The sequence below is a fragment of the Tinamus guttatus genome, unplaced genomic scaffold, assembly GCF_059628265.1.
Source record: "Tinamus guttatus ecotype Peru unplaced genomic scaffold, ASM5962826v1 Tinamus_guttatus_pri_ptg000459l, whole genome shotgun sequence".
NCBI classification, from domain to species: Eukaryota; Metazoa; Chordata; class Aves; order Tinamiformes; family Tinamidae; genus Tinamus; species Tinamus guttatus.
The window spans coordinates 130,607-153,122 of record NW_028288993.1 but is presented as its reverse complement, the minus strand read 5'-3'; the positions used below and the strand labels follow the sequence as shown (position 1 = coordinate 153,122).

At 66.3% G+C, this 22,516-nt stretch overlaps 3 protein-coding genes across 3 annotated transcripts; 2 read left to right on the top strand and 1 right to left on the bottom strand.

Moving 5' to 3' along the window:
- The first annotated feature begins 615 nt into the window (after positions 1-615).
- Positions 616-11,749, top strand: PLA2G3 (phospholipase A2 group III). The gene is made up of 9 exons (XM_088532244.1): positions 616-817; positions 2,309-2,343; positions 9,436-9,856; positions 9,933-10,065; positions 10,150-10,284; positions 10,395-10,900; positions 11,018-11,147; positions 11,238-11,372; positions 11,545-11,749. Exons 1-9 carry the CDS (start codon positions 616-618, stop codon positions 11,747-11,749), a joined length of 1,902 nt encoding a protein of 633 aa, XP_088388370.1.
- A 1,078-nt stretch (positions 11,750-12,827) lies between these two features.
- On the bottom strand, positions 12,828-18,575 carry INPP5J (inositol polyphosphate-5-phosphatase J). The gene is made up of 12 exons (XM_088532243.1): positions 18,514-18,575; positions 17,961-18,071; positions 16,734-16,842; positions 16,236-16,352; positions 15,990-16,165; positions 15,447-15,558; positions 14,964-15,073; positions 14,595-14,769; positions 14,262-14,399; positions 13,767-13,859; positions 13,473-13,577; positions 12,828-13,403 (listed from the first exon to the last, which is right to left on the bottom strand). The coding sequence occupies exons 2-12, from the start codon at positions 18,035-18,037 to the stop codon at positions 12,828-12,830; spliced, it is 1,788 nt and encodes a 595-aa protein (XP_088388369.1). The 5' UTR covers positions 18,038-18,071; positions 18,514-18,575.
- A 1,678-nt stretch (positions 18,576-20,253) lies between these two features.
- SELENOM (selenoprotein M) lies at positions 20,254-21,569 on the top strand. The gene is made up of 4 exons (XM_088532242.1): positions 20,254-20,478; positions 21,125-21,159; positions 21,261-21,339; positions 21,423-21,569. The coding sequence occupies exons 1-4, from the start codon at positions 20,254-20,256 to the stop codon at positions 21,567-21,569; spliced, it is 486 nt and encodes a 161-aa protein (XP_088388368.1).
- Positions 21,570-22,516: the final 947 nt, after the last annotated feature.

Here is a 22,516-nt window from a genome sequence, read left to right as displayed (position 1 = left end):
GCTGCTGTCAGAGAGGGGCCGAGGGGCACTGGGCAGGTCAGCCAGGGCAGGAGCGTGAGAGGGGCCAGTGTGTGGCCTCCCTGCCCCACAGGCGATCATGCATTGGGACCGGCTGCCCAGGGCAATGGTGGAGTCACCATCCCTAGCAGAGTTTCATAAACGTGTGAATGAGGCACTTAGGGACATGGTTTAGCAGGATGATGTAGAAGGATTTAGAGTTGGACTCGATCTTGAAGGTCTTTTCCAACCATTATGACTCCATAATTCTCTGTTGACGCTGTTTCCAGGCGGCCCCCGGCAACGCAGCCGCAAGAATCCCGGAGCCCGATGTCACAGCACTGTCACAGTGACATCACGGCCGGGACAGGATAAAAGGCAGCGCTCGCTGCACTCCCGTGCCTGTCTCGGGCCACGCACAGTGCAGGCCCTGGACAGAGCCAGGAGGGCGCGGGCTGGCCTCTGGGCCAGGGGTAGCGGGGAGAGGCGGGTGGGATTTGAGGGGCTGGCAGGGGAGGAGCACCTGCTAGCTCTGGAATTTTCTTCCAGGCAACACAGTGCCGGCCCCAGCCAGGCGGGAGCCCTGGCCAGCTGCTGGGCAGAAGCAAATCCAACGCCATGGATCTCCACGGTAAGTCCTGGGTGCATTCCAATGGCAAGAGCTTTCTGCAGTGGAGCTGCACGACTGACAGCAGGGTCATCATCAGCCTCCTTGGGACAAGGACCCACGTGGGAAGTCAGGTTGCTGCCTGGGAGAAATCCCAGGAGGCTTCCTGTGAAGAGAACGGCCTCATGGACCACGTCATCCTGATAATACACGGTAACAGGGAAATTGTGGGGAGGGAAGGAGGGAATTTGTGGGGAGGGAAAGCTCCGCTTTTCCAAGGATGCCCCAGGGAGGGGGTTCAGTGGGTGTGGGGGGTGGAAGGGAGCTCTCCCAAGGGATGAGACTCCCTCCCAGTGGCGTAAACCATGGGGGTGTCCAAGAGGGAGAGGCCGAGGGCCTGCTTGGGATGGCGGCCTCCTTGGGAAGGCGGAGCTACTTGGGGAGGGCTCTGGAAGCTCCTTGGGGCTCCCTTTGCGAGGAGCTGCCAGGAGCCCAAGTGCCTGGAGCTGGAGCGTGGCCAGGGCCATGATGCGGCCAGGAGGCCGGAGGGGAGCAGCCAGGGCGGGCAGCGCTGGTGTCGCTGGCGGGGGAACCCTGCCAGCCGTGGCCGGGAGGCGGCCGTGCTCGCATGCTCAGGGAGCAGCCGATCGCCAGCTTTGGGGTCAGGAAGGAATTTTCCCCTGGCACACATTGGCCCTGGTGCCCAGGGGTTTTTCGCCTTCCTCTGCAGCATTGAGCACGGCCCGTTCCCAGGCTCCTTGGGGCCCTTTCAGGCCACGCAGCCTGTTCTTGAGCGCTGACACCAGCTCCGTCCTGCGGCTCTGTGCCACCTGGGCCCTGGCCAGTTCCCGGCAGGAGCTCGGCCACTCCAGAGATTCGAAACCCTCCCTCGGAGTGGTCTGACCTCTGCGAAATAGGGAGCATCCGCTAAGGCTCCAGGCTGGATGCTCCCCGAGGGAGCAGCTGCCGCTTGTGAGCTGCCCCTGCATACAATAAAAGTTCAATTCTGGAAACCTGTGTTGTGTGTTCTCTGTGTGTGCCACGAGGGGAGGCTGCGGCGCGAGCGCCGTGTCCTGCAGCTGCGCTGGCAGCACCTGCAGGTCCCTGCTGCCCACGGGGCCTATGGTGGCCCTTGCGAGGCCTGGAGGCTGCTCCTGCTGCCAGGGCTGTGGCGGGTGGGTGCCCCTGAGCTGCACAAGGCCACAGCAGGTGCCCTCGGTGTCCCCTGGGCACGGAGCCCAGGGATGGGAGCAGGGCCACGTGTCCCTCGGCTGCCTGCTGGTCCCTGCGCGTTGGTGTCCAGCAGAGCAGCTCTGCTCCTGCCCCTGGTGCCCGGGATGTGTCTCCCCATCTCTCCTGGCCCTCCAGGAAAGGCCGGGACCCCCTGCCCTGTCCTGCCCGGGACACTCTGCTCCCCAGGGCCTTTCCGCACAGGCCGGCAGCGGTGGGACAGGAGACGCTTCCCTAAATGCAACCCCCTGCAGCGGCTTTCCCGGCCTGCAGCCCCAGAGCCTGCCCTGCCGCCAGGCGCCCGCTGTCGCTGGCAGCTCCGTGTGTCCCTGCACTGGGAGCCGAGTGGCGCCCCAACGGCTGAGACAGCTGTGGGCTGTGGGGGACAGGGACACAGCGCCCCCTCCTCACCCCGTGCCCGGCCCCCACCCCAGGAGCAGCAGCCTCTGCTCTGCTCATGCTGTCAACGGCCAGCGGTGGTGGTGGCAGGAGCAGCAGCTGCTGCCTTGAGACGCCCTCCAGCCTGGACCCCTGCACCGGGGTTCCCAGGCTGGCACCCCCTGCTCGGATTCGGGCTGCTGGGCTTTGGCCCTGCCTGGTCGCCCCAGGATCTTCTCGTGGCCTTGTTGGCTGGACACTCCTGTCCTGCTGTCTGCACCTGCTCGTGCCTCCACCAGCCACGCTGGAGCAAATGTCATGAGCCCAGGGCTACCGGACACGCAAGAATTGTCTCTTAGCTGCTCCAACCCCCATCCTGTGACCATGAGCCCTGCACACAGCTCTGCCACTGCTTGCTTGCTCCTGTGCCCTCATCGCCCCTTTCCCCTCCCCTCTAACATGGGAACCAGCCGTCCTGCGCCTGCTCCCCAGCCCTTCTTGCCACCCACATCCCCTCCTGCATTAAGTCTGGTCCCCAGTCCTACCCTAGACAGGCACCTCTGAGCAACTCGAGTCCAAGACCTGTTTGGTCTTTGTCTACAGGCCACTGAGCCCTAGGAAAATGTCCACCAACCGGGTCTCTTTGGTGCTTGGGGTCCTCACATCTGCCTCTCTGCTGATCCAGGGCCTCTCAGACACTGCTGGGTGACAGCACGGGTTTGGACACATCTCTGCCGCACGCTGCATCGCAGCCCTCATTCCTGCTTCTCCATCCCCAGCCAGAGTTCAGGAGCTGTCCCCAGATACACGGTGTGTCACTGTGCATAGTGTGAGCATCTGGACATACAGCAGCTGTGTACTTCTCCATCCCTGAGCAGCCACAAAGGTTTTCCGCTATAGGGATTACAAGGAACCCCAACACCACCACTCTGACTGTATTTTTGCAGAGTGGATTTGAGTTACGAATGTCATCTGGGTCTTCGCTCTGTTTTTTTATTAATGCTTCCTAAAAGCAAACAGGCCCAGCTGTGCCTGTAGCACAAATGCAAAAGAGGCAGATGATCATTGTCCCCTGGCTGCCTGGAGAACCGGTGACACCAAGCACAGAAGTGGTGAATGGCCCCAGGGAAGTCATCCCAAGGCCATGGGTGCTGGTGGCTGCCCTGGCAGCCGACTTCATTGGCATGCAACGAAAGCAGCATTGGGAGTGCTGTGAAGAGCCAAACAAAAACAAGGCACCAGCCAGACAGCACTAACCCTTTCCTTGGGTGTCCCGCAGTGACAGAGCTCTGAAAGGATGGACAAATTCATTTTAACTCAGCGCTTTTCTTGGCTGGATTTGGTTTCCATTTCCCTCTGTCACTTACAAACCTTGGGCCTGCAGTAACCATCCTTGATGAAAACTCAGCGCCCAGAAATCATCTTCAGTCGGGGACAAGGAAGGGCCAGACAAGTCCTAATTCCCACCACAGAGTCCCATGTATCAGCATTGTCTCCTTGCCCCAGGTTCACTCCAGCCACGGCTGTTCTGTATTACGGACACCCTGAGTCACTTTTCACCCCCAGAGACACCCCTCGCCTATTCCTGCCACCACTAAATACTAAACCTCTTCTCCTGGGACTCCGCCATGCGACTGTTCCTCAGGTTCGTCCTCTGCTGAAATTGTTCCCACACTGGCCAGTTTGATGCTGGCCAGCAGCACAAGGGACACGCACCACGGGCGCTCGGCACTTTGTGGCTTGCAGTGATGGGGACTGAAAGAAACTGTGGGGACCTTCAGGTTGGCTGACGTGTTGTGCCAGCGCTGGCTTTCGAGCCTCACACAGCTCTCGGGGCTGCGGGATGCGGTTCTCCACCCCAGCTAGCAAATTGCAAGCAGAGGGGCTGGGGAAGAGGAGCTCCGAGGGTATTTTGATCTGCACTTAAGGGTCAGGGTCATGAAGTCATAAGACTTCAGGATCATGAAGGTATCTGTTTCGGTTAGAAACAAGAAGTAGCAAGTTCTAAATTAAACCCACAGAAACAACAAAAATAAAAGAGCAGGCAAGTGAGGCAGTGACAAAGACCAGAGCTCTCTGTCCTCCCTTGCCAGGTCATTAAATGAACCACCTCACAGCACCTGGGTCCATGGGTGCTTCAGCCTCCTGGAAGCACCCAGCCCTGCTTCTCGCCAACGGGAACAGCAACAGCCCCGTCCACCGGACCAGAGCAAGGGAAACCTCCTTGGTCTGAAGGCACCAGCTTAGCTCTAGAGAAATCCCTCAGTGCCCAAGGCCTCAGGGATTTGGCTACTCCTTTCGCCAAAACCAGGGCAACTGGCTTTCATGGGGTGTATATGGGGTTCAAGAAGGAAAGCCTCAGGTCTTGTTTCAAAGAAGCAAAGTTTGTTCAAGTTTGCCCTGATCTGACGGCCCCTTTACTGAGCTCTCCGAGGATGCGGACACAACAGGGATGTTTGTGGCCCAGGACAGACACATGACAGCCCTGTCACCAGGAGGGCCCCCAAGGGCTGTTGTGCTCCGAATGGAGGCAGCCACACACATGATTGGCATGGACTCTGCCCATGCCGGGAGCAGTGCAGACATGCATGCTATGACCCATTCACCTTTTCCCATGGATTAATCATTCACCGAGCACCCTAGGACACCTCCTGCTGCAGGAACCCCCAGATCCACATCGGGGACAGCTGTATAAGCCTACAGTTAGACAAGAGACAAGTAATGTTAAGATGTTAAACAATTCTCAAGCGTGCAGTAATTTGTCTCTGCTAAGCTGTTTTGGTCCCACATAGAAAGGTGGAAATACCACCATGAAATTTGTCTTTGACATCAAAAGGAAGGAGAACGTGTCTTCCAGAAAGCAGGAATTGCTCCAGCACTGTGACCCTTTCTGCTCCCTGGTTTTCCTGGCTGCACAATTTCTGCTGAGTCTGTATCCACAGGAGCACAAGGGGGTCCTCCGTTGTGAGCTGTAGCCTCCAGTGATGTTGGTCAACACCAGTCATGCTGACTCATCGCTTTTCCAGCCTCCCTCTGGAAGCGGTGTGATCCACGTCAGCCAGGACTCCTGTTTGCGGACCCGCTTCCGTCTGGGCAGTTCCCAGGACTTAAAGGAAGCCGTCTTCCAGGGCAGTAAAACCACACCTACCTGCATAACATTGCTGAGATTTGTCTAGGGGTTAAGAGAAAGCAGAAAAATTAACATTTGCCAGGATTTCAAGGCAGTGCAGAGCACCAAGTAATCCCATGCAGTCTTCTTCCCCATGACTGTCCTAGAGGGCTGGTTGCACCACAGCCCTGTGGAGGAGGCAAATACATGGCAAGTGCTCCATGTGTGCACACCTTGCTGGTCCAGGCCTGCCTGCAGGGACAGTGGCCTTGAGGAGGTCTCAGCTTGCAGGACAACAGGGCAGTATCACTGCGATAGAGACCCAGAGGAGGGAAGATGCAGGAGAAACCACTCTCCCCGGATTGCTGTCACCTCCACAGATGACAGCAGAGCCTAAGCAATCTCCGCACCCAAGACCGCACTGAAAACGGCTGATGGAGCCAGCCTAGCTTCTCTTTAAAGAGTCTGGACACTCCAAGAGAGAGAATAACCCCCCCTTTTTAATCCCTTCACCCATGAGTCTGCATTAGAAAGAAAATGTATCCAAGAAAGCTATCCCTTTCTTTAAAGGGTCCTTCTTCACATGCTCCATCCCAAGGGCTGCCAAAGGTGTCACTGCATGAACAACTTGGTTCAAAGAAGGAAAAAGGATGAGCAGCACCTGCGAGAGCTTCCATAGAGGAGAGGCAAGAGGAGCAGGTACTTCTCAGTCTGAGAAAGGGAGGAGTGAGGAGGAGGAAGAGAATATCTGTAACAGCAGAAATGAGAGGGAGCACGAGGCGGTCGCTGTCACGTGGCGGTCAGGGTGGCTTTGCTGGCAGGATGCTCCCCTCTGGTGCGCAGCAGGACCTGGATGTGGCTGCAGGTGCTGAGGCCCCCTGGGATGCCGGGTCCTGGCATGGAAAGCCAAGGGGAGCAGCTCCGGTGCTGGAGGGGGAGGCAGAGAGACCAGGCACAGCGTAGGCTGGGGCTCCAGGTGACCTCGTCACAACATCCCGAGGGTCTGGAGGCCACGGGGGTGGACCTGGTGCAGATGCAGAGCAGGGCCCCAGCGCAAGCACAGCCGGAGCAGCCAGCACCGGCCTTGGGAGCCCAGGCAGCGCCGCAGGACAAGGCCGGCCGGGTTGGCGGGTGCCCAGCGCCTGCTCCCACGCAGCCCGCGGACAGCGAGCGGCGAGGCAGAGCCTCTGGACCTGGCATCAGCTGGCAACTAACTGCATTACCAGCTAGTCCCTGCACGAGGAGCCCCAACATCTCCCAGCTCCCTGAGCCAGGAGAAGGAATTGGCTCCCCACAAGGGGCTGTGGGGAGGTGGGGGACACGGACCTCGCTCCACACTGCAGCCGCCCCAGCTGCCGCCAGTCCCATTGGGGCAGGCGTTCTGCAGAGCCGTGGAGGAGCTTCCTCCTCCATGCTGCAAGTCGCGTAGCGTGGGGGGGCCCATCCTGCACGGGGAGGGCAATTGGCAGCATCCACAGCCACGCCACTGGGGCCAAGTCTCCTCTAGGTCTGCAAGCTGGTTGAATACATACATGCATACAGATATACATATATATATGTATGTATACACATACTATGAGCTACAACACAGATAGGAAATACAAGAAACGTCTCTTCTAGCAGGCATTGCTCATTCCAGCTCTTCTTTTGACTTCTGGTCTCCACAAGAGATTCACTCTTACAAAGATCTCGTTTTCCTCCTCTGCCTTTCATCTCCAACTCTCTGGAGTGCAGAATGTCTCTTACCACAGGCCAGGACAGGACGTGGCCACCACGATTCGTTCATCCCTTCATCTTCCTTGCATCTGCATCAAGCCTGTGGAAAGCAGAGACTTGCCAAGATCTGAAAGCGCTAGGGGTGTTTCTGTACCTGCAACTATAGATACCCCCTCACAAGGACCGATATTGCATGTTGGTCATTAAAGGGGTGTGGACCGATGTCTCCCTAGCAGAAATACCAGCACATCCCCCTGCCTGGAAAGGGGCGAAGCAGAGCCGCCCACCCCGGCGGGACGTGTTGTCCCCGCTGTGTACACAGGCTCGCGCCGCCGGGCCCGTGCGGCCACCCCGCTCGCCAGGGCAAAGGGCAGCGCATGGGGACAGCCTGCTCGGAGGCACCACGGCTCCAGCGTCCACCCCCAGGCCACGAGTCAGCCCCACAGGATGCAGCACCCCGGCACCGGCTCTGGTCCTGCAGGTGCGAAGGGAGGACGAACAAGAGCCAGCATTACCCAAGGAGAGGGACAGAGGGGAAGGATAAGATCCCTCTTTGCCTCCTCTTCTCTGGGATGAACAGGGCCAGCTCCAGCCCCAGCCATATCGATATGGGGCTTCGCTCCAATGTGTTGATGTCCTTCTTGTGCTGGGGAGGCCCAACCTGGAGTGGGGATGCAGAATAGAGGGGCAAAAAAGCAGATCACTTGCCCTAGCCCAGCACTTCACCACTTCTAGCCCAGCCCAGGACAAGGTGGCCCCTGTCACCACGAGCCCCCGCTGCTGCCTGCACCTCCCCAGCCGGGCCGGTGGGAAGGATGGGGAGGCCTCCAGAGCTGGGCGCTGCCTCCATGGCTGGCATGCAAGCGTCCCCAGCCCGGCCTCGCTGCTGCGGCGCTGGCCTCGGCAGTGACCTTGGACCACGTCAGCGGCGTGGGGGGCACAAGATGCTGCAGCTCTGCCAGTCCCGGCCATCGGCCCCGCATCCACCCAGCAGCACCAGCCCTCGCGGCCAGCACCCACTGAGCAGGGGGCCCGTGGGGTGCCTGGGTGGGGGCACAGGGCCAGCCATGCACACAAACACGCATGTGCACACGAACACGCATGTGCACACGTACACAGACACGCATGTGCACGCACATACACACAAACACGCGTGCGCCCCGGGCTGCTAGAGGAGGGGTGAAGGCCGGAGCACCAGTCACCCGTCCCTGCTTATCCCTCGTTATCTCCCAGACAAACCCAAACTGGGGCCAGGCAGAGCACAGGGGCCCTGACGGGCTCACGCCGTGGCAGCCAAGGCTGGGCCGTGCTGTCCCTTGGGCTCTCCATGCCAGGATGGGGCTGGGGCAGCCCAGGAAGCACCCAGGGCTGCAGTGCTGGGAGCTGGTTGGGTCTGGGACAGCCCAGGCTATGGGGCAGCACCCGGGAGGGCACTGCAGGGTGCTGGGTGGATGGAGCAGGGCAGTGCCCCGCACCCAAGGATGCACTGCAGAGTGTTGAATGTGGCTGGGGCAGCCCAGGCAGCAGGAAGCACCCAAGGGTGCAGCGCAGAGTGTTGGGAGGTTGGGGCTGTGTAGCCCTGCAGTGAGGCAGCAAAAAGGGGTGCAGGGCTGGGTGCTAGATGGGCTGGGGTAGCCCACGCTATGCAGCAGCACCCAGGGGTGCAGGGCTGCTGCCAGGAGGACGGGGCTGGTCCCAAGGCTGGAAGCGGCCCCGCCAGGTGCCACGGCAGCGGGGGGACCTTTGCAACACCTCAGGCAATGCCAAGGGCAGCACAGCAGCCATGTCACAGCCGCCCCATGGACTCTGCACTCGCCAGCACGTTGGCCTCAGCCCCTGCCATCAGGGAAGCCCTGTCCCGATAAGATAAGGCCCTGTCGCCTGCCCTCGGCTGCCCTGCCGGGCACAGAGCCTGCCGGGCTCTGCACCAACTTCCACGGAGCATCCCCAAACCTGGAAGCCGCTGGGGACTGCCACAAGGGGGTGGCTTGTCCAGCTTCTCTTTCTGGACTTGTGCCCAGCTGCCCCTGGGCTGGCAGAGGGGAAGCAGGAACCCCTCCGGGCTGCGGCTCCCGCGGAGCCGGCGCGGGGCACCCAGGTCCGCATGGCAGCGCCCGGAGGGGACCGCACGCAGATGCCCGGGTACGGGGCTGGCTCGCCCAGCGCCAAGGCCACCCGGGGGGCGGGAGGGGTCCCTGTCCCCGTCCCCCTCGCCCCGCGGGGAGGAGGAGGGAGCGGCGGGAACGTCCCCGCAGGGTCACGCCGGGTCCCACGCGCGGCGGGGGCGGGGCGGCGGGCGCGGGTTAAAGGCGGGCGCGGGCGCGAGCGCGGGGCGGGCGCGATGCGGGCGCTGCTGTACGCGGCCGCGCTGCTGCTGCCGCCGCTGCTCGGCGCCCCCGGCGGGGCGGCGTGGCCCGGCGGAGCCCTCTGCCCGCGGCGGCGGGCGGGCCCCGGCGGCGCCCGCTACGTGGCCTTCCTGAGCGGCGGCCCGGGGCCCGCGGCGCTCGTGGAGAGCGCGTGGGGCCCGCGGGGGGGGCTGCGCGCCTGCTGGGCACGGCGCGACCCGCGCCTCGCCCGCGCCTTCCGCGCCGCCTGCGCGCAGCGCCCGCCCCGCGGGGACAGCGGGGACAGCGGGGACAGCGGGGACAGCGGCGCCGCCGGGGCCGCGCTGCGCAGGGAGCTCGCGGCTCTCTGGAGGCACCGCGGCGTCTGCCGCGACCCCGGCGGGCGCGGGGCCCGGCGGCGGCGGCGCGGCTGGACGGTGCCGGGCACGCTGTGGTGCGGAGCGGGCGACTCGGCGGGGAGCCCCGCGGAGCTGGGTACGGCCCGGGGGAGCGGGGCTGCGGGGAGCGGGCGGCTCGGCGGGGCGGCCATGCTCACGGCCGCTGCCCGCAGGTCTCTTCCGCGGCCCCGACCGCTGCTGCCGGGAGCACGACCAGTGCGAGGCGCAGATTGCGGCGCTGGAGTTCAACTACGGCATCCGCAACTACCGCCTGCACACCGTGTCCCACTGCGACTGCGACAGCAGGTGTGGCGGTGGCAGGAGCCCCCCTGGTCCCGTCTAGTCCCCCCTGTCCTGCCCCGCCGTGCCGCTCACCCACCCCCACCGCAGGTTCCGCCGCTGCCTCCTGGACCTCAACGACACCATCTCCAACCTCATCGGCGTCACCTTCTTCGACCTCCTCGAGGTGCCGTGTTTCGTGCTGGAGCCGAGCGAGGCGTGTGTGCAGTGGCACTGGTGGGGAGGGTGAGTGTGGGGGAGCCGGTGCTGTGCCCAGAGCCCGTGTCCCTGTCTCTGGCATCACCGGGGCAGCTGAGCCCCCCAGCACAGCCCCTCATGCCCTATGGGCTCCCCAGGTGCCAGCGTTATGGGATGGTGCCCTTGGCCAGGATGGTGCAGCCGCATCAGTACCATGCAGGTCCCCTATCACCACTGGAGGAGGAGGGGACGAACGGTGCCACCAGGCAGCCCCTGCGCGAGGGCAGGGGGCAGCCCCCCAGGCTAGGCCACAAGCAGCTCCGACAGAGGCTGGGACAAAATCCGCAGCTCCGCCAGGTGCCGAGCGCTGGGCAGAAGCAGAGACTCGTGGTGCCACCGCAGCAGGGCGCCGAGGCCCCGACTCCCGCATCTCGCAGAGGGGAGGCTGAGCCCACAACCGGGTCCCTGCCGGCAGCAAGGCCTCCCGCAGCGGTGGCCATGCGGGAGCAGGACTCTGAAGGAAGGCAGGAGCTGGGAGCAGCGCGGGAAGGGGGTATGGGCTCCGCACAGCCCAACTGCACGGCTGCTTGTGAAGGAGACAGTGCCGGACCCAGCGCAGCCACAGAGACACGTGGAGCAACCACGGTGCCGCCCCCACAGCAGGGTGAGTTGCAGCCGGGGACACACGCAGGGAAGTGAGGGGGTTTGGCAAGATGGGATGGGGCCGCCCGTGCCTGCGAGGGGCTGCGTGCTGGAGGGGCCCCTCGCCGCTTCCCCGCAGGCCATGGGCAGCCGTGCAGATGCTTCAAGCGCCTGGACAAGTGCGAGCAGCAGGTTGCGCCCCGCGAGCTCAAGTACACACTGCACAATGCAGACACCCGCACCCTCTTCCACTGCAACTGCACGCGCAGGTGGGTGTCCTGGGCACAAGGCGGCGCAAGCTCCACACAGCGGCCCTGGCCCTGGCCCTGGCGGTGATGGCTGGGTGCCCTCGGGCGCAGGCTGGCTCGGTGCCTGCACAGGGCTGGAGCACTCAGCGCCGCAGAGGAGGCCGTGCTGATGGAGCGCGTCAGCCCAGGCTGCTTCATCCTGGAGCCACTGGCTGCCTGCAGCCCCGCCAAGGAACCCCAGCGTGAGTAAGTGCAGGGGGATCTCTGGAGTGCAGGGGCTGCTGGGCGCTGGGGGCAAGCGTGGCGCCGTGCAGGTGCTCTGGGCATTGCTGCAGTCGGCAGCCCAATGGGCCTGGAGCTGCTCCACGCTGCTCCGGCCGCGGCTGCCCCTGGAGCCACCCACTCTGCTCACCCACAGCTGCGTGGCCACGGTCCAGGCTCTGCTCGTCCCTGCTTGGCATCTCCGCAGCGCCTTACGGCACTGGGGTTCCCTGCCCGCGGGCGCCCTGGCGAAGCAGCAGGCGCAGACAATGGAGGACAGCGGCGGGACGCTCTACCAGCGCTGCTTGCAACTGGCGTCGGAACAGAGAGGGGGAGCCCGGCTGCCTACGGCACCGCGATGATGCCAGTGTGGAGCTGCCGTGCGGTGACAACGTGCTGGGGCAGAGCCACTTAACCCCCTTCTTGAAGGCAAAGGATGGCGCTGAGCTGAGCGTGGCTGGTGCCGTGACTGCGTGGCGGCCGGGCAGGGCCGCAGCGCGCAGCCAGTGGAGGTGCTGGGGGGTGCCCGGCGCCCTCCCCCAGGAGTGAGGGCTGCGCAGGGCAAAGAGTGGGAGCACCAGGGAAGGGAGCGGGAGCACCCAGGAAAGAGCAGGAGCACCAGGGAAGGGAGCTCTGCCCCTGGGGCAGGGGAGATGCTCAAGCCCCATCCCCTTTGAGCGTTCAAGACGCAGACAGAGAAACCGGAATTACTCCCAGCTCCCAGGCTGGGAGCTCTTCCGCAGCAGGGACGAAGCAGGCAGGGAGAGTCTGGCCCCTGCCCCAGGGGCTGACACAGAGGAAGGGCCGGTTACAGCGCTGGCTCCATCCCCACCGTTGCTGGAGCAAAGCTGGGCGCTGGCAGGGGGCAGCGGTGCTGGGGTGCTGTGAGGGGCCATGCAGGGAGGGCAGAGCCCAGGTGCGCGGCACGGGGAGACACAATAAAGGCCGGCGCTGGGTGCGGAGCCGCCCCGCAGCGGGCGCCGCACGCGGGAGGGCAGCATGGTTTATTTCGTCACTCGCACTATGGCTCAGGCACAGAGGTAGCAGCGGGGACGGTGCAAGCTCGAAGCTCCTGGGGACCCCATGAGCCGTGGGGGGAGGGCCTGGTCCTGCCCTCGATGTCTGGAGTGGGGGGAGGCCAGCTCTGCCCCGGCAGGAGGGGGGTTGCTCCATTTGCCCTCAAACTCCTCAAGGGGCCTCCCCCAGTCCCTGCCAGTCCCCACCGTCCCGTCCCCTCTGTCCTCGCAGTGCTGCCTCGCAGCGCGTCCCCCCAGGGCAGCACCATGAGCCACTGCCAGCCCCTCCGAGCTGGGCCCGCAGCAGGGGACAGGAACAGAGGGGCGCTTGCTGCAATAAATAAGGGAGAGGATGGTTCAGCAGGAACATGGTGGAAAGAAGCAGGCAGCAAGCGCCCTAGCCAGGCCAGGTCCTGGAGCAGGGCTAGGGCTGTCCCGCGCCCGGCGCCAGCTCCTCGTCCCTCGGAGAGGTGCCCACGGGGTCCCCGAGGGGGCTGCTGGGGCTCGTCTTCCTGTACAGGGGGCCTTGGTCCACGCTCTCCCTGCGCAGGCCCGCAGCGGGGTCCAGTGGCTCCAAGCGCAGAGCAGGCAGCAGGCCCAGGGTCCTAGGGTCAGCCCTGGCCAGGAAGGTGTCCCCAGCGACATGCCAGAGGCCGCACTGCTCCCACGGCGTCACGTAGCTGGCGCCGCCATTCCGGCCCTCCGCCGCCAGCGCCACATCCTTGGCCCTGGCGCCGCGGGTGCCGGGCTCCTGCTTGGGCAGGGGGATGGCGGGGAGGTGGGCGACGAGGCCGCGGCGGCCTTGGGGCGAGGGGCTGCGGCTGGCGCCCCGCTCACGGCTCGCTGGCCGCAGGATGAGGCCTTGGAACTTGGCCAGGGTCGGGCTTCGGCTCCGGTGCTGCTTCATCTTGCCTGGGCTGGGGCTGCGCGATTTGGAGGCCAGCAGGACAAGGGTGCTGTCATCCTCGTCGGAGCCCTCCTCGGAGCTGCACAGCGAGATCTGCAGGGCGCCCCCCATGAGCGCTGCCGCTGCCAGGGCCTGGCTCGTCCTGCGCACAGCCCCGCTCACCTGGAAGGGCTCCGTGACGCCCACGATGCTGCTGCAGGCGCTGCTGTAGTAGCCGAGGATGTAGTCGCCCCTGCCCTGGGGCAGCGCCTCCTCCGCAAACACCACCTGCAGCCCCGAGGCAGCCCATGGGCACCAAGGCAGGCGCAGGCCCTGCAGCCCCAAACTGGTGCCCGGGACCCCCCGGGCAGCTGTGGGCAGGACCCTGGCACCAGTGCGGGCCGTGGAGGTGTCCTCCCACCACCCACGGCCCCGGGGCGCAGGGGGAGGCCAGGCCGGGGCCCGGGCGCCGCTCACCTGCGCCCACGCCTGCTTCTCCACGCTGCAGTCGTCTTCCTCGCTCCTGGCCCACACATAGGACACGTAGTCTTTAGGATGCCGAAAACCCACCTGCACAAGGGCACACGAGTGAGCTGAAGAGGACACCAGCAGCGAACCCCTCTACAGCGCTTGACCCCAGCTCGGCCCCGGGGCTAGGACACAGCCGAGCCAAACGCGAGCTAAGAGGTCGGGCTGCCTGTCCTGGGAGGTGCAGCGTGACCATGAGCCACGCACAGGGCTCGGGGGACACTTGCACCTACGTGGGGCTAGGGGGAGACCCGGGCACCCCACTCCCCCGGGTGCGTCTGGCCTCAGACCTCATGGACACCAGGGGCTGGGAGGAAGAGGAGGCCCCAGGACGCGACTGCCTTGCGGTTTGGGAGCGGGAGCTTCTCCAAGGGCAGCAGCCCATGGGGAGCCACTGCAGGGAACAGCAGGGTGCCCCACTCCCTCCAGCCCCAGAGGCACTACCTGGTAGAGGCCGATCCAGTCCCAGGAGCTGCGGTGGAAGCCGGTGGCCATCCTGTACCTGACCACCGCCTGCTCGGGCCGGCTCCACTCCTCGGCCACACAGATCTCCACAGCGGGGCTGTCCGCCTTGGAAGCAAACTGCCAGGACCACGCGGGCGTGAGCACAGCCAGCTCGACGCGCCAAGCGAGAGGCACCCGAGAGCCGCACGGCCTCCTGCAGGGCTCCCAAAGCAGGGGATCCTGCTGCCCGCCCTGGACACCCTGCTCCAAACCCGAGCAGGAGGAAGAGCCTCGAGCTCCTCCGCAGAGCCCAGCAGGGCCGCCAGGACGCACCTGCACGGCGAAGACGGCGGCCACGGGCTTGTGGTCGCTCACAGTGTACTCCATGTGGCTGCAGTAGCAGAGCTGGCTCACGGACAGGCCGCCCCGGCCCGGCGGGCACCCGGCGCCTGGGGCCTTGATCTTCCAGAGGATACGGTCCGTCCAGGCTGGCTTGCGCTTCTTGACGCTGTGGGCGCGGAGAGGCAGCTCTCGCGGGGCCGGGGCCTCCACCGCACGCCGCTCGGCACAACCCCCATCCCAGCGTGTCCTGGCCCTGCCTCCATGCCCAGCTCTCCGCAGGCATCCACAGGAACCAGCACCCATCTCGGCTCCTGCACCCGCCGCTTGCAGCCCCGCACAGCTCAAACGCGATCCCCCTACCTGCTGTCGTACTTGTTGGTGCCCACGTCAAACTTGAATGTGGGGGGGAAGTTCAGGGGTCCCTCCTGGAAGCCGCTCAGGACGGGCCAGGTGCTCTTGGCAATGTTCAGCTGAGGGCGAGAGCGAGTCAGGGGGCAACCCGGCCTCGCAGCCGGACTCCACGTGCTGCTGGAGCCCTCCCTGCGCCCAGACGGGCTGCCCCCTTGCTGCCCACCCTGCAGGGCAGGGCACTGCGGGCTGTTCTTGCCATGGGAGCAGCAGGTCTGCAGTCCCGCTGCTCTTCCAGACACGAGGAAGGGATTGCTAGTGGGTGTGCAGGAAAAACACCCCGCGGCGGTGCTGCCCCTTGCCTGGGAAGCTCTCACCCTGTGCATCCCAGAGGTGGCTGGCGACACCATCAGGACATGCCCCGTGACACACGTGGGACCTCCAGTGCATCCCTAGGGACCCACATGGCAGCACAGCAGCTCCCTGGGCTCCCACCTGGTCCTTCTCCCAGAGCTGGCTCAGGATGTTGCTGTCGATGGCGTACTTGACAAAGCGGATGTCGAGGCTCTCGATGCGAAAGTTGAGGTCCCCGAACCAGAACACGAGGCTGGGGATGGAAGGGCGGCGGGTTGGAAGGGCCCGGGCAGCAGGACAGGACACGGCAAGGCCGGGCGGGCGCCGCGGACGCTCGCGGCAGCCGCAATGTAGGTCAGCGCTCAGCCGATAGCTTGGCCGGCCGCCAGACTCGCTTAGGTACGGCCCGAGCGCCAGCCAGCAACCAGGCCACGCTTCCCCGGGCGGGAAGATGAGAGAGGACGGAAATTTCCATCGCATGGCACCTGCGCGCGAGCTGCGCGCACGCGACCGGCCCCTCAGTGGGCTCGAGCGCCAGCATGGCAGGGGCCGCCCCACGCCTGCACGTGCCACCTACCCCTCTGGTGCAGCCATTCCAGGCCACGGGGCAGCCCCATGACTCCGCAGTGTCCATCCCCGGGCTGGCCCCGGGGCCCAGAGCAGGCAGCGAGGGGGGTTACGCACTCGTGGTCCAGGATGCCGTTGGCCGCGCGCCCCTCGAACTGCTGCATGTGCAGGATGGTGGCGAAGTCCTGCTTGCGCTGCTCGGCCTTCTCCAGGTGTGCGGGCAGGTGGCAGTTGAGGAAGCAGACCATGTGGCCGAAGACGGAGAGCCGCACGCTCACGCCGCCCTTGTTGCCCTGCGCCGAGAGGAGCGCGCTGGCTCGCTGGGAACGCGGCCCCCGGCGCAGCGCCCCGCGCCGCACTCACCCAGCAGCCGCCCAGCCCCGTCCTGGTGCAGTCCGTCTGGATGTCCCGCAGGAAGGGCAGGTGCTGGTACTTGGCGAACAGGAGCAGGAACAAGCCCTGCATGCGCACTGTGCTCACCTGCAACGAACACAGGGGCTGACACACAGCCGTGCCAGGACACATGGGTCGCCCCTAGATCTCCAGGGATGTTAGGGCTTATGCAGTGCCCTAGAAGCACCTGGGGGGGCCAAACCAGCCCTAGAACCCACCTCAGGCTTGTTCCCACGTTCACCTCCCACCCTAGTGCAACACGGCAGCAGCTGCAGATGCCCTAAAGCATCACAGGTGAAGCCAAAGGCAGTAGAAAAGGGAGCAGGCTGGCAGGGGTGCTGCAGCATGCTGCTGAGCTGCCCTGCTGGCCCTCAGTTCACTTTCCCGCTGGCTACAGGTTGTCCCTCCAGTCAGTTCTGCTGCTTCCAGCCCTCCCTGGAGCTCCACAGCCCAGCTTGAGCTCCATACCAGGACAAAGGAGAAGGGGCTCAAGACGTCCATGAAGAGCTCGCTCCACTGGTCGGTGAAGAGGGCATCCTTGAGGCGCTTGTTCAACTTGGAGTTGACCTCCTGCAGCCTGGAAGGAGAGGGCAGGGACCCTGCAGGGCTGACACAGGCACAGACCTCGTGCACCCCGCACAGAAGGAGCCTGTGCCCCAGCTGGGATGAGCCCCTGCGCCAGGACGGTGCAGGGCAGCCTCCAGCACAGCTTGGGGGGACACAGCAGCAGTGTCCTTGCTGCGAGCCCAGGACAGGCCCTCCGAGCAGCAACAGTTCAGCCTCACAGGGCTAAGCAACAGCCTGAGCAACAGCCTCCACCCCAGCTGCATGAACGTGTGCCAAGAAGCCAAGTCGCAGCAGGACTCCAGCGCAGGTGCCCGACCCATCCCCGCCACTGAGCTCCCGCAGCAGCAAACAGTTTAAGGAGGCTCCTAGCCCAGCCATAGGCGAGCAGAGGGAAGGAGCCCATCCCGGAGAGGAGCAGAGCCAGGAAGCACCTTGTCCCAGCACCGAGCGCCAGGGCTCGCAGCAGGGACGGGCAGAGACATCCTGGTGGTGGGAGTCGCTCACCCCGACCAGACACCCCACGTGAGGCCGACAGGGAGCCCAGCAGGAGGGACATGTCCGAGCTCCCATTCCCCCTGTTGCCTTCCAGCCCAGCGGAGCCTCCTCTCGGCTGCATCCCGCTTGTCTGTGGAGCCGGAGAGGCTCCAAGCCAGCCCAGGCGGCCTCCAGCTGCCCTCTCCCTGGGATGAGGAGAGGCTCTCGGGCACAGGGCGAGCTCCTCCAGCTCCCGCAGGCCGGGGCAATTCCCGCAGGCTTCGCGGCCACCCGCAAGGGGCCAATTCTCCCCTTTGGCTGGGGCAGCGGCCGCTGCCAGCGCCTCGGAGCTGCCCTGCCAGCAGCCAAGTGCTTCCAGGGGCACAGAGCCAAGTCAGCTGCGAGAGACAAGATCGGTGCCCTTGAGGCTTGCACGGCACCGGCAAAAGCCAGCACGAGAAGGCTCCTCGGGGATGCCGGCCGGGGAGTTAAACCCGCTGCTGGCACGATGCCGAAGGCGGCCGCGCCGGCGGCAAGGGCAGCGCCGGGGTCCGCCGAGCGCCTCCGCGTTTCCTAGGAGGCCATTTCCGCTGCCCGGGCACTGCGGACAGCATCCCCAGTGAGAGGGGCCCTGCCCTGCGCAGCCCCCCGTACCCGATGGCGATCATGTCGGCCTCCTTCGTGGCGCCAGCCTTGAGGTGCAGCAGGGATGTCACGTCGCTGGGGGGCATGGCAGTGCCCACGTTCCAGGTGACCACTGTGATGCTAGGGGGGACAGGGGAGGACAGTGCTGACGGTCGGGCGCAGGAGGGTGCCCTGTGCCCCCCGTCCCCGCGGCCGCCCTGCAGGAACGCCCTCCCAAGAGGTGGCTGCTGCTGAGGTCAGAGGGCAGCCGGGACACCGTGTCCTTAACACACGTGTGAAGGAGACAGGTTGGGGCCTCCGAACCGCTCCAAGGCTGTGCCCTGGTGTGCGACGGCCACGCTGCCCCGGGACAACTCTGGGAACCGGGACATGGAGCCCCCATGTTTGACAGCGGGAGCCCCAAAGCCAGGCGGGCACCAGAGGCACCCAGGGAGTAGGCACACGCCGCAAAGTGGCTCCCTCCGCTCTGCCCCGGCATCACCCGTCGCCCGGGCAGCACCACGCGCGGGTCCCCCCCCCCACGGTGCCGGTGACCCGGGACACCCCCCGGGGCCCCGCTCACCGGAAGGCGCCGTCCGCTGCCGGGCCGGTCGCCCGCGCGCAGCCCTCGTCCGAGCGCGCCTTGGGGAGCGCGGGGGCGCGCGGCGCGGCGGGCGCGAACTCGCTGGAGGCGGCCTTGGGTAGCGCGCGCGGCGCCGCCTCGGCCCACGCCGAGAGCTGCCCGCTCGACTCGGCCTTGGGCAGCGCGGGGAGGGCGCCGCGCCGCGGGGACGGGCCCGGCGAGGGCGCGCGGCGCTCGGGCGCGCCCCGGCGCGCGAGGCCCGCGGCGCCCTCGGGCTGCGCGGCGCCCGGCTCGAGCTGCAGCGCGGCGCGGCCCGGCGGCGCCAGGAGCGCGGCGGGCGGGCGCGCGGCCGCGGGGGGACCCCGCTCCGCGCTGCCGCGACGCGCCCGCTCCATCGGCGGCGCCGCCGGGGCGCCCGCCCGCGCTCACGGTGCGGCGGCCGCGGCCCCCGCGCGTCCCCCTGCCGGTTCCATGGCGGCGGCGACACCCGTGATGTCACCAACCCCCTCCCGCCACCTGCGCGGCCCCTTAAAGGCGCCGCCACCCCTCGTGCACCTGCGGCCGCCCCCCCGCGGCGGCCACGCCCTCTTAGCGGTACGGGGGCGGGGCCTCGCCCTTAGCCCACGCCCCCGGCCTTGGCCACGCCCAAACGGCCGTTGGCCACGCCCCCCTCCGCGCCGTTCCCCCGGCCCTTCCGCGGGGGACGGGGCCGCTGGGGGAGGAGGGTCCGTGCGCGGCTCCCGCGAGAGCGGGCACGTGTGTCCGTGGGCACACTTGTTCGAGCGCACGCGTGTCCGTGCGCACATGTGTCCGTGTGCACCTATGTCCGTGGGGACGCGTTTCTGTGCGCACGTGTGTCACAGCGTACAGGTAGCAGTTTGCACGTGTCAGCGTGCACGCATGTCAGTGTGCATGTGTGTTACCAGGTACAGGTGTCTGTGCATATGTGTGAACGGGTGTCAGTGTGCACGGCTATCAGAGTGCACACGCAACAGGCCCCACTCACTTGGGCGCTGCTGTGTTTTAAATGGGCTTCTGTGCATGGGTGTGTGCATAAGTGAGTGTCCTGGAATCATTATGGTTGGAAAAGACCTTCAAGATCATCCAGTCCAACCATAACCCCCTCTGCACCATCCTGCTAAACCATGACCCCAAATGCAGCATCCACACGTTCATGGCACACTGCCAGCAATGGTGACTCCACCACTGCCCTGGGCAGCTGATCCCAATGCTTCACCACTCCTTCCGTGTGGAAATTTGTGCTAACGCCTAACCTGAACCTCCCCTGGCGCAACATGAGGCCGTTTCCTCTTGTCGTAGCCATAGTTATTCCGGAGAAGAGACCGACCCCGCCTCACTGCAGCCTCCTTCCAGGTAGCTGCGGAGCGATAAGGGCTCCGCGGAGCCTCCTCTTCTGCCCTCTGAACACCCGCAGCTCCCTCAGCCGCTCCTCAGGAGCTCTGTGCTCCAGCCTCGCTGCCCTCCTTTGGACTCGCTCCAGCAGCTCCGTGTCCTTCTTGGAGCGGGGCCCAAAACTGAACACAGGACTCGAGTGCCTGCGCAGCGCCGGGCGCGCGCACACACCTTTGCGCCTCCACACGCGCGTGCACGCAGCCGGCTCGGGGGTGCGCGCGCACGTGCAGGCGCGCGGCGCGTGTGCGCATGCGCGGGTACGTGCGCGCGCGCGGCGCTTGCGCGGAGGGCGACGCGCGCGGCCCGTGACGTGGCGGCGGTGGCGGGATGTGGCGGGCGGCGGCGCTGCTGCTGCTGCTGGCGGCGGCGGGGGGCGAGCCGGACCCGCTCCGTGTGCAGCCCGACCGCGAGAGGCTGCGGGGCCTGGCCCGCGGCAAGGTGGAGGTGAGCGCGGGAGTTGCCGCGCCGGGAGGTGGCGGGCGGTGGCGGGCGGTAACGGCTCTGCTCTGCCCGCAGACCTGCGGCGGGTGACGGCTGAACCGCCTGCCCGAGGTGGGTACGGGCGGCCGGGCCGAGCGGGCCCTGGCAGTGGGAGCCGGGGGCGCCCCGGGGAACGGGGTGGTGGGGGGGGGATCCTCCGGGGGGGCGGGAGGAGCTGATGAGGAGCCACCCGGGGGGGGGGCTCCCAGGACAGGGGCATTGAGGGGGAGATGCCCGAAGGAGGGGGGCAGGGGACCACCCTAGGGAGGAGGGTGCTGGGAGGGGTGTCCAAGGAGGTGGGTGCTGGCGGGGGGGGCAATGCGCTATAGAGGGGGGACGCTGGGGGGGGTGTCCCAAAGAGGGGGGCCCTGAGGGGGACGTCCCAAGGAGGGGGCGCTGGTGGGGGGTGCCAAGGAGGGGTCACTGGAGGGGGGTGTCCCAAGGAGGAGGGCCCGGGGGGGGGCAGTTTCTCAAGGAGGGGGGCCCTGATAGGGGTGTCCCAAGAAGGGGGCGCTGGTGGGGGGGTGCCAAGGAGGGGAGGGCGCTGGGCGGGGGCTGTCCCAAACAAGGAGCCCCTGGGGGGAGGTGTGTCCCAAGGAGGAGGGTGCTGGGGGGGGGATGCTCCATGGAGGGGGTTCCCAGGGAGCTGCCCCAGGAAGGGGGTGCTGGGGGGCCCAGGGGTCACTGCCCCCGGCTGAGCTGTCCTGTGCACCGGCAGGTGAAGGCCTTCGTCACCCAGGACATCCCGCTGTAGTATCCTGCGGCGCAGGGGGCTCCCGGCGGGGTGGGATGGGACAGGGCGGGCGGCCGCGGCGGGGTCCCCGGCTCCGCCGCCTCCTTAGCCCGCCCGCCAGCCACAACCTGGAGATGAAGCATCTGCCCGGCGCCGACCCCGAGCTCGTGCTCCTGAGCCACACGTACGCTGAGCTGCAGGTGAGCGGCTCCGCGGGCAGCGCCGGCGCAGCCAGGGGCGCTGTGACCCCTGGGACAGGCACCGCACACTCCTTTCCGCACAGAGAATCCCCCTGAGCGACATGACGCGGGAGGAGATCAACCAGCTGGTGCAGGAGCTGGGCTTCTACCGCAAGGAGACGCCCGAGGCACCCGTGCCCGAGCGGTTCCAGTCTGCACCCGCCGGCGCCGCGGAGCACCCCGACCTCTAGGCAGCAGGGCAATAGCTGCCGTGCACGGCGGGTGGCGGCGGGCACCAATGCGCAGGAGCGAGGGCTGCATGCCCCGCGCGGGACAGCATGAAACGCTCAGCAGAAAGCCCCGCGTGCTGAGAGTGGATGCGCTGAGTCCTGGCGGGGGGAGCGCCGCCACAGTAAAGCCCTTGCGCACCCCGCGCTGACCGTGTTGTCCTTCTCGTGGGGCGCGCGCAGGCGGTGGGGGACAGCCCTGGGTACATGGGTGCTGCCGGCAAGCAGCACAGGGAGCCCCATGGCCCCCCAGCTGCTCTGCCCGCATGGGCCCCACGCGGGCCCCGCTGTGGCGCGGTCAGAGGTGCAGAGGGGAGGGAGCAGCAGCCAGGCCGAGTTGCTGATGCTGCCCCTGCGCTTGTCCCCATCCGCAAGTGCCAAGGTGTCCCCCTTGCCCATGTCACAGCCGAGCCAGGGCGCCCCCGCTGCTCCCAGCTGGCTCCGTCCGAGGGGACGCGGCTACATCCCGCTGCCGGGCTCTAGCCACGCGAATGGCCGCAGCGCAGGGAAGCGGCCAGCGCCGCAGAGGGAGGCAGAGCCGTGGCCCTGTAGAATAAACCTTTATTGTCTGGCTGGTGCTGGTACACGTGTCAGCGCGGCGTGGGGACCGTGGCGAAGGGGCGGCGGGTGCTGAGCACACAGCGCCCAGGGCCGGGAGGGCAGCGGGGCCCGCGGCCCCCGTGGTGCCTCGGAGTCGTCCCCAGCCGCCGACGTGGCTCCCCGGGCACGTGCGCGCGGTGCCAAGCGGTGTCAGCGCGGTGCCGAGGCGGCACCGAGCAGGCGGGCAGGGCGGCCTCCGCACGCAGCGCGGCTGAGCGGGCGCAGCTGCCGCCGGCAGCCCAGGATGGAGCCCCAAGGAGGCTGCCCGCGCTGCAACCAGCTCCTTGCAAACCAATAACTTAGTAGGAGAG

Excerpts from the sequence above, each read along its gene's own strand:
- PLA2G3 (XM_088532244.1), top strand. The coding sequence starts at position 616 with ATGGATCTCCACGGTAAGTCCTGGGTGCATTCCAATGGCAAGAGCTTT. Across the intron at positions 11,148-11,237 it reads CACTGCAACTGCACGCGCAG|GCTGGCTCGGTGCCTGCACA; the intron begins GTGGGTGTCCTG and ends CCTCGGGCGCAG. Across the intron at positions 11,373-11,544 it reads GCCAAGGAACCCCAGCGTGA|CTGCGTGGCCACGGTCCAGG; the intron begins GTAAGTGCAGGG and ends GCTCACCCACAG.
- INPP5J (XM_088532243.1), bottom strand. The coding sequence starts at position 18,037 with ATGCCCCCCAGCGACGTGACATCCCTGCTGCACCTCAAGGCTGGCGCC. Across the intron at positions 15,559-15,989 it reads AACGGCATCCTGGACCACGA|CCTCGTGTTCTGGTTCGGGG; the intron begins GTGCGTAACCCC and ends TTCCATCCCCAG. Across the intron at positions 13,404-13,472 it reads GCGTCACGGAGCCCTTCCAG|ATCTCGCTGTGCAGCTCCGA; the intron begins GTGAGCGGGGCT and ends GGCGCCCTGCAG.